This window comes from Hemicordylus capensis, chromosome 4, assembly GCF_027244095.1.
Source record: "Hemicordylus capensis ecotype Gifberg chromosome 4, rHemCap1.1.pri, whole genome shotgun sequence".
Lineage (NCBI taxonomy): Eukaryota > Metazoa > Chordata > Lepidosauria > Squamata > Cordylidae > Hemicordylus > Hemicordylus capensis.
In genome coordinates, this window is record NC_069660.1 from 78,356,322 (window position 1) to 78,367,043 (window position 10,722).

The following is a 10,722-nucleotide window of genomic DNA, read 5'->3' on the forward strand; positions in this document are numbered from 1 at the left end:
CATCTGGTTCCAAGGGCCGCTGCAAGCATTGCTTCACAATCCACCCCCTCCCAGGCAGCACCTACTCCACAGATGCTGGCTGGCATGGAGTCAGCAACCTTACCTCTGCCGCACTGTTCCATCTTCCATGCCGGACCAGGCGGCCGGCGGCCAATGCTGCGGAGTCCTTGTTGTGACCTTTCCCTCTCTGGGAAACTGGACAGAGAAGCTCCCTGTAAAGGCATTTCCAAAAAAGCTATGAGTCAGAGACCCATGGCAATGTTTGCGTTGATCACAATTCCAACTACATAGACAGATGGGCCTTGCAGTCTCCAAGCTGCTGCTGCTGTTAAGTAAGTGCCTTCTGATCTAGGAGGTATGACAATGAGTTAAAGATAGAGAAAGGAAGCCATCTGCTGGGAAGGTTTAGTATTTCAGCCTCCTGGGCCTCCAAACACTGGAACTGGGATGTAAAGAGCTTGGCATGCATGACTGACAGCAGTGGGTGTAATTTGGAAGCTCCCCCCTCTCCCCCAGCAATGGTGAAATCTATTAATAAGACTAAAGGGTCCCACTTTAGCACACTCATTGTTCAATATACCTTCCTGTTGTTCAACAAGGTACTTGTCTAGAACTCTGAGGCACTTGGGTCTGTTCCTGGTTCTGCCACTTATCTGCCTAAGAAGTCTCTTCATTACTGTATCAGAGGACTCCTGCCCTCATTTTTAACTCTTCTGTCTGTCACACAGACACTTAGAAACTGCATCGTCAGCCAAGCCTGCATACCTCATTGGTTGTTTAATGGGATGTTGGATACTCATCTGCTTGGTTTCAGTTACAAAGGAAGAAGAAAAATGTGATGTTTATTGTAAACTGAGAGAACAAGAAGGCAAAAGGTTTATTTTTGTACAGTTTGTATGTTCACGTCTTAGCCAGCAGCACCCCCTCCCTTGTCACCCCTATTCTGTTTAACTTATCTCTTATTGCAACTCTTAGGATTTGTCCATTTCACACGTGTCAAAATAGACATTGATCTTCATCATCTAGGATTATACACATATGGGATATATGCAGCTTCCCAAGCAGAAGTGATGATAGAAATGTAAGAAATGTGTCAGGTGGCCTTATACATCCTCATCCCAGCTATTCTATCTGTTCTGCCACTTGAACTTGTGGAAGGGGACCTACTGGATATCCCAGAGCCCACAGTGCACCAAACAGACTTTGTCAGTATAATTGTTCACCCTCATGCCTACTGGCAGTGATTTTGTCAGTCTGCTATCTCACAAACATGTGTGTGTGTGCGTGCATGCGTGCTATCATCTCACCTGCTATCTCACAAACTGGGGTGTGTGTGTGTGTGTGTAGTTTATATATCTATCTATCTATCTTATTTATTTGTTTAGCACATTTTTATACCACCCTATACGTAAGTCTCTGGGTGGTTTACAGTCTCCAAATAGCAATTAAAACATTAATACAATTAAAACAATTTAAAATACAGATAACAACTCTAAAAACTTAAAACTTTAAAACTAAATGTCTGACTAAACAGGTATGTTTTCAGATCCTTCTTAAAAACATCGAGAGAAGGAAAGGCTCTAATTTTGTTAGGAAACACATTCCACAGTCCCAGGCCATCCCTAGAAAAGGCTAGGTTTTGAGTTGCCACCAATTGAGCTGGTGGCAAATGCAACCAGACCTCCGCAGATGATCTTAATAGGCAGTGGGGTTCATGCAAAAAAGAAGGCATTCTCTTAACTACCTCGGATTCAGGCCGTGCCCGGAAACTTATTGGCAGTCAGGATAGTCCTTTTAAATTGGGTGTAATATGATCTCTTCAGATAACCCCAGAGACCAACCTGGCTGCTTCATTCTGTACCAACTGTAGTTTCCAGACTATTTACAAAGGCAGCCCAATGTAGAGTGCACTGCAGTAGTCAAGTCTAGATGTTACCAGCATGTGCACTACTGTTTTAAGGTCATTTATATCCAGAAATGGATGCAGCTGGAGTATCAGGCAAAGCTGATAGAAAGCCCTCCTGGCCACTGCCTTAACCTGAGAAATTAGGAAGAGGTTTGGGTCCAGAAGTACTCCCAGACTACGTACCTGCTCCTTCTGGGGGAGTGTAACCCCATCCAGAACTGACAAATCTAAGCCACTTCCTAAATTCCAACCTCCCACAATGAATCCATCTTGCTTGGATTCAGCCTCAGTTTGTTCTCCCTTATCCATCCCATATAACAAATGTGTGAACAGTAGTGCAACTCCTGACTAATAATAATAATAATAATAATGGGACGATCCAATATATTATAATAGATCCAATAGATTATACAATCCAATAGATTATATTGGATTATATTGGATTATAGACAATCCAATAGATTATAATAAAAAAGCAGGCTGGATGAAAGAGGTCAAAAAATGTAACCAACAAATGCAAGATCTAATAATAACACCAGAATTAATAAGTGAAAGAGCAAAGAAAATTAAAAATTGGACTGCGCCAGGCGACGATGAACTGCATGGCTTCTGGCTTAAACACCTAAAAAGCCTTCATAAACAACTATCAAAACAGTTCAATCACATTATGAAAGGCGGTGATATTGAACAATGGCTAACAACTGGGAAAACTCATCTCATTATGAAAGACCCAGCAAAAGGTGCAGTTCCAAGTAATTATAGACCGATAACCTGCCTGCCAACCATGTTCAAATTATTAACTGGAATAATAGCAGATGAAGTGATGCAACACTTATTAACTAAGAAACAGCTTCCAGTTGAACAGAAAGGAAATTGCCCGAACACCAGAGGCACAAAAGACCAGCTGCTGATTGACAAAATGATTTTAGAAAACTGCAAGAGAAGAAAAACAAATCTAAGTGTTGCATGGATTGACTACAAGAAAGCCTTCGATTCATTGCCTCACACATGGATACTAAAATGTTTAGAAACAACTGGTGTCAGCAAAAACATTCAGATATTTATTAAAAAAGCAATGAGCATGTGGAGTACACAGTTAACAATCAATGGCGAGGCACTTGGACAGGTTAGCTTAGAAGAGGCATTTTCCAAGGGGACTCACTATCCCCTCTATTGTTTGTAATTGCCATGACCCCACTTTCACAAATACTAAACAAAACAAGCCTCAGATACCAAACATCTAAAACATCCAGTAAAATCAACCATCTGCTGTACATGGACGATCTGAAGTTGTATGGAAAGTCCCAGTCAGAAATCGAATCACTGCTAAACACTGTCCGTATATTCAGTAGCGTTATAGCAATGGAGTTTGGACTAGACAAGTGTGCTGCATTAATAATGAACAGAGGGAAAGTAAGAAAAACAGAAGGAATAGAACTGCCCAATGGAAGCAACATCAAGAACCTGGAAGAGAAAGAACCTTACAAATACTTGGGCATTCTCCAGGCTGACAACATCGCACACACTGAAGTTAAAAGAAAAAGTGGAAGTGAATACATCAGGAGAGTTAGAAAAATCCTCAAGTCCAAACTCAATGGCGGGAACATCATACAAGCCATAAACACCTGGGCTATACCTGTTATTAGATACACTGCAGGAATAATAGACTGGACCCAGGCTGAGCTAGAGACGCTAGATCGTAAGACCAGGAAAATCATGACCATCAATCATGCTCTGCACCGCCACAGTGATGTAGATAGGCTCTACCTCCCTCACAGCTCAGGTGGAAGAGGAATGCTGCAAGTCCATCAAACAGTAGAGGAGGAGAAAAGAGGCCTTGAAGACTATATAAGGGACAGTGAAGAAGATGCACTTCAAATGGTCAAGAACGCGAAACTATTCAAAACCAATGAAACAAAACAGGCCTACAAGAAAGAACAAGTCAAGAAACAAGAAGAAAAATGGAAAAATAAGCCCCTGCATGGTCAATATTTACACAATATAAGTGGAAAATCAGAAATCACCAAGACCTGGCAATGGCTTAAGAATGGCAACTTGAAGAAAGAAACAGAGGGTTTAATACTGGCTGCACAAGAACAGGCACTAAGAACAAATGCAATAAGAGCAAAAGCCGAAAAATCCACAACAAACAGCAAGTGCTGCCTTTGTAAAGAAGCAGATGAAACAGTGGACCACCTGATCAGCTGTTGTAAGAAGATCGCACAGACTTACTACAAACAAAGGCATGACAAGGTAGCAGGGATGATACACTGGAACATCTGCAAAAAATACAAGCTACCTGTAGCCAGGAATTGGTGGGACCATCAAATTGAAAAAGTTGAAGAAAATGAAGATGTAAAAATATTATGGGACTTCCGACTACAAACAGACAAACATCTGCCACACAATACACCAGATATCACTGTAGTTGAGAAGAAAGAAAAACAAGTCAAAATAATCGACATAGCAATACCAGAGGATAGCAGAATAGAAGAAAAAGAAATAGAAAAAAATCACAAAATACAAAGATCTACAAATTGAAATTGAAAGGCTGTGGCAGAAAAAGACGAAAATAATCCCAGTGGTCACTGGCGCCCTGGGTGCAGTTCCAAAAGACCTTGAAGAGCACCTCAACACCATAGGGGCCACAGAAATCACCATCAGCCAATTACAAAAAGCAGCTTTACTGGGAACAGCCTATATTCTGCGACGATATCTATAACCATTGACAATAAAATTCTGGCATCCCAGGTCCTTGGGAAGGACTCAATGTCTGTTTAAAACAAACCAGTCAATAACACCTGTCTGACTGTGTAAACAAGAAATAATAATAATAATAAGATGATCCTGTGAAGAATGTGGGGAAAATATGCTCAGTATTAGATATACAGCCATGTTTTGCACTACAGAGAAAAGCGCACAAAAGCACCAGGAGGAAAAATAAGGAAGTATGCAGAGTGGTCCATAGCTCAGCATGCTTTGCATGGAGAAGTTCTCAGGTTGAATATTTTGCATTTTCAGGAAGGGCTAGGAAGACCCTGTGAAACCCTGGAGCTATTGTCAGTCAGTGTAGACAATGGTCTGACTAAATACAAAGCATAGGTTCACAAAGCCTGGTCATAATGGCAAAATTCAGGGATAATTTGCTATTTAACCCTAGCACATATTTGAACTGACCAATCAGGACTTCCAGTAGCACCAACACTGGTGGAGGTATAGACACTAATGTCTAGGTGCATATCAGATTAAGTTCAGCAGTGACTCACAAAGTATATACAAGCTTTTAGGGCATGTGCACACAGAACTGCCATTACATGCACGGTGCTTTAAATTACAAATGGCAGCTGCCCCATGCAAATCAGACCATTTTCTCTATGACATTGCAAAACACACACACACACACACACACACGAGAATACCACTCTCATACATACACTGTTATTCTCATTAATAACATTCCACTGTACCCATATGCTGTATAGTTTAATAGTTCACAAAACACAAAGAAGAATAGAAGCAAATCACATCTTAATTCTTTCCCTATCCCCTGACACACAAAAGAAGTGGATATACAACCAGATCTGAACACATAAGAATACATACTTCCCCCAGGATATATATCTTAATATGTCATGAAAACCTGCAAGGTCCAATGGCAGAGTGGTGAAGTTGAAGCTGGGTTAAACAAAATCCCTTCTCAGCCATGTAGTCACTAGGCAGCCATATAAGAGCAATTACACCCTGCAAATAATCCATCTTATAAACACTGCAGCAGGATACATACCTCAGTGTTTCATGATACATTCTCACTTGTTTGGTTAAAAGAGTCTCCAGGATCACTGCAAATACATTTTATGTTTTATGAGACTCTGTCATGATGCTACAGACAAATGAAGAGAGGAGGGCACAAACCACTATGAGGGGCACCTGCCTCATCTCACCTTCAGACAATTCTTCCTTTCAGAGGTCCAACATGGCTTGAGAGAAGTAGCTGTCAAAGAAGGCAAAAGGGAAGCTATGGAGGAGATTTCACAGTGGCCGCACCACCATGAACGGTGGGACATTCTTCTCTTCTGAGAGAGCACCTGTTTTATGACTGATTTTTTCTCAGAGCTTGTTCATTATCGCTGTAGCACACAGAAGCCATTGGGAGCTCCCTGTCCTAAGCCCATCCCACAGAAAGGCCATCCAGGCCAAGGGCATAGAGCGGAGACAGAGGAAGCAAACAGGAAGGGATTGTTTGATTCAGTAACTCTTTGAGCTCTTGCCATCCAGAGACTCCATGCCAAATCAGGTAGGGCCTCAGATGTTAAAGTTCACAATCCATGACAGATGACAGAAGGAGAATTCATATATTTGCTGTCTCCACCCTAGACTATTCTTATCAGTTGCCCTCATAGCAGATATACTTATGTACCCAAGAAAACATGTCCAACATGTATTGCAAGAGCTGACTTTTTTCAGATGACTGAACATAGACTGCATGAATATCTTCATTTTCTGTCAAAAAAAAAAAAAAAAAAAGCTGGGCTTGGCTACATGAATCCACTCATACAAGGTCTCATGTTGAGACATCAGGAGAGCTAGGAAAGGAAGCTTATTATTTAAAATATTTATATTCCACCTTTCAGTTGGTCCCCAAGGTGGCTTATAACTCACCATTTAAAATAGTATTGGCATTAGAACCAAAAAACCCCAAAATTATAAATAACTTTAGACAGAGTACAGAAAAAGCCGGAGGAAAATAAAAGCCTAAGAACAGAATAAATTATACGTCTGACTGTGATATCTGGCCCCTTGCTTTAAGCAAAACTTGCCCTTGGACATTTTCTCCTCTCATCCCAAAACTCTGTCCAGATTTGATATGCATCATACATCTTGGAAAATTTATTTGGTTGCTTCCCCCTCCGAATCTAACATTAGAGTGCACTGAAACATATAGACTAGTATTAAATAGAAGGATTCAGGGGGCTAGCAGATTGAGAGAGAACAATCCTGCAAAAAAACCAGCAGCACTCCCTGTATTTTTTTTTTAAAACTTTTCTATCCTGCTCTTCCTCCAAGGAGCCCAGAGCAGTGTGCATGGTTATGTTTATCCTCACAACAACCTTGTGAGGTAGGTTAGGCTGAGAGATACATGACTGGCCCAGAGCCACCTAGTGAGTTTCATGGCTGAATTGAGATTTTAACTCTGGTCTCCCTGGTCCTAGTCCAACACTCTAAACACTACACCACACTGGCACTTCTTCCTTTCTGCTTCACTTTCCCCACCTATACATCAAATATAAGGAACATGACCTACCTTTATAGGGATGTGAGATTGTCAGTTGCTAGGACACGGAAGCCTAAGCAAGAGTGCAAACTGAAATCCCTTCCAGGAAACTTGACTTTTCTGTGGTGATGAAAGCAGCTATAAGTCCAAACTGGACAGAGATGGGCACAGTTTTATGCTCTGCCCCTAAATAGAATCACCAGCTCATGGAGATGAGGCTGGTGCTGGTCCTGCTGTCCCCTTTCAAGCAGGCTGGTTCTCTCCTGCCAAGCTTGCTGTCTTTGGAATGCACTTTTGCTACTGCCGGAGAAGCCCCTTGTTTATAAGCCGGATGGCTGCTGTCTTGTAAACACTGCGCGCTTGTCATGGTTTCAGCTCTTTCTAGCCATGTGTTAGTGAAGCTTAAAGAACACAAGGAGACTTTTTCAGTTCCATCAGCATAGGAAGAGAATGCCATACTGTAGCTAGGAGGAGAATGTTTTGCAAAGGCTGGGATCCTGGCCTAACAAAGAAGCCCAGAAGGAAACCTGCTGCTGTCTCCAGAAAACAGGTTGCTTCATAGACCATATCAGCATAATTTTCAAGATGTTTAAACTGTCTTTATGGTAACCACAAGCAGAGCATCCAGCAGCTGTATGAGATGCCATTACTCAACCTAGGGAACTTAGGATGTTGTGTGGCTGGGTTGGGGGCAGGGCGGGGAAGGAGATGGAGGAGGAGGAGAGAGAGAAAGAGAGACTCAGAACAATGCTGAGTAGGGCTACAACATTTTATAAATCATATAGTCAAAACTGTTTTTTGACAAAATTGTCATCAAAAGACAAAACACCCATATTGATATGTAAATATATGCACATTTGACACCCATTGATTGGTCAGCTTAATTAACATTTCTTTAATCAGTTGACCTAGAATCATCCCCTTTCTGAGTACCTATAGCCAGTCCCACACAAATTGTGTTGCTTTCATGCTGAGCCCTGGCATTTTTCTGACTGCACTTCTCCCAGCTTTGCAATACCATTCTCAATAGCCAAACCATGCTGGAACGTAATTTCCTTTTCTTCATGAACCTGGTGTAACCCCAACTTCTCCCAGGCTAACAGAGGTACCCTAACCATGAAACAAGCTGAGGCAGCCATTTCAGGAGTTGGCTGTTGGGTGCCACTAAAGGCAGCAGATGTCATGTAGCAGGAGGCAAAAGAGAGGCCCATGGGGAAGGGGAGGAACAGCTTAACATTTTTGCCTCAGACAGAAACAAGTCAAGGGGCAGCCCCACTTCCTGACCTATTTTTCTCATCACAAAACTACACTGACAAATACAGCGACTATTTCTAACACCACTTCCCAAATGCAATCTTTCCTCAAAGCAGCTTTGTTCCTTTTGATCAGACTTAAGCTGCAATGATGTCTGTCAATGCACAAAAATAAACAGTTGTGGCCAGCCAGAAAAGAGCTCCATTGGCTCCTTGATGTCACATGTTCAAGACAATCTGAGATCAGATGCAAAGGTACTGCTTTTCAAAGCTACTCACTTGACCCGGTGAACGGGGCACCCAGTGCGAAGCTGGCGGAACTAGTCTTCCTCAGCACATGGGGCTGTTGGGTTGCCTTAAATTGCAACTATCCTGCTATTTCCCCATTGCATCCACTTTTATGCCAGCAAAGCTGAAATATGGAAAGTTTGGCATTGAGCATGAATGTTCCAAAATTTCATCCCTGGATTCAGCATCATGCTTTGAATGCTTGCCAAATGTATTTGAGTGCAGATCTGGCAGTAAATATAATTAAAATGTATTTGTCCAGTCATAACCCATAACACAACCGACATTTAAAAAACAACCACTCAAGATTAAATGGGACAAGAGAAAATCGAGCCAAATCATAATCACACCACCTAAATATTATTTATATAAATATAATTATTATTGTTATTAAAATATGTTTGTGCACTTTTCAAACAACAACAAAAATGCTCAAAATGGTTTACACAACCAAAGGTATGAAAAAAGAAAATAGTTCGCCATCCCAAGAAGACTCACAATAAACAAAGGGGAGACCAGCAAGAGCCACTGGAGAGATGAACAGGGACAGTTACTCTCACCTTGCTATTTATAAGATATAAAGGTGAAGGTAAAGTGTGCCTTAGAGTTTATTTCAACTCCTGGCACCCACAGAGCCCTGTGGTTTTCTTTGCCTCCTCCCACACAGTATGATGTGATGCCTTTCAGCATCTTCCTATATCGCTGCTGCCCTATATAGTACCAGCGGGGATTTGAACTGGCAACCTTCTGCTTGTTAGTCAAGCATTTCCCCGCTGCACCCCTTAAGGTGACATTTTCTATAAGATATAGGATAAAGATATAAGAGAGCAACCATTTTAAAAGGTGCCTTTTTAACTAGTGCTGGGCAACCGTAAAGTTTTGTTTTTATTTTCTCAAAACAATACCAAAGTTGCCACTTCCGGACCTAGATAACTGCTTTGTTATCGTTTGAAAACATAAAATCAGCTTTCTGCAAATTAAGCCAAAACTCCCACTCCTTCAACAGTTTGTGGAGAAATCTAATCCTCAAACTCTCTGTTATAGAACTACAAAACAATGTTGCAAATTCTAAATTTCCTATATTACAGAAAAACAATGCAACAATTCTAAGAAATGCCTCAAGAATGCATAAGCTTTCTTCAACGGCAAGTTGTTTAATTTTCCAGTCCGTACTGAAGTTTGACTCATGTTGTTCCAGGCAGCAATCCTCACTGAAGCCACAGATGATCAATTGCACCAAATACAGACTTCCTTCAACCTGTTTTTGAAACCTAATTTGGCAACAGACTTCTGGACTCCACAGAAATAATTTATTGAGAGGCCATATGAATGATTCAGCGGAATTGTTCTCCAATGTCAAGTATCAGATTTTCCCATATTAGATTGCATTTGCTCAGATAGATAGAGTTTGGGTAATTTCCTTTCTAGCAGAGATGAGTTTGAGCCAGAAACTAAAAAGTGCTCTCATTTCCATCAGTAGACTACTTGTTTCAATTCCAAGAAAATTTGAAAGGGTATATTTAGGAGTACCTAATACTTGTCACAATATTTTATACTGGAATCCATTAATACTGGGTTATATTGCCCCCTACATCTACATCTTTATAGCAACTGATTATCTTATTTTCACTAAATCATTTCTTGAATTGGAAGGACATGGAGTTCCACATCCAGGGCCAGTCCTAGGGTTTTTGCACTCCAGGCAAACTTTGACTTTGCCCTTCCCCAAAGCTGAGAAGTGTGGAGCCTAGCTTTAATTTGAGTTGCAGAGGCTGCTCATTTGCCTAGTGGAATGCCCAGCCCACACAGATGACGAGTGGAGGACTAGCCTGTGCTGGTTCGGGGATACAGTGGGATCGGGGAAAGAGCTGAGGAGCTTGGAGCCCACCCAACACCCATCCTTCCTCTATAATCACGGCCTCCCTCCCCTCAGCAGTGATCTGAGATCCTCAGGGTGAACCAAACTCTTCGTCTCCCTGAGAGGCAGCTTTTAACAGCAAGGT

General features: G+C 41.5%; 1 protein-coding gene across 3 annotated transcripts in view; it reads right to left on the minus strand.

Annotated features, from left to right (window-relative positions):
* Positions 1-5,996, minus strand: part of LOC128322373 (inositol 1,4,5-triphosphate receptor associated 2-like) — a 25,045-nt gene extending 19,049 nt beyond the window's left edge. For 2 of the 3 annotated variants that reach the window (XM_053243502.1, XM_053243499.1), the window contains exon 1: positions 104-344. In XM_053243502.1, coding sequence (XP_053099477.1) covers positions 104-129 — 26 coding nt within the window. In that variant the 5' untranslated portion in view covers positions 130-344. Of the gene's footprint in view, positions 1-103; positions 345-5,847 lie in introns of those variants that run through there. The other variant, XM_053243500.1, reaches the window with a different exon arrangement.
* Between the last annotated feature and the right edge of the window lie 4,726 nt (positions 5,997-10,722).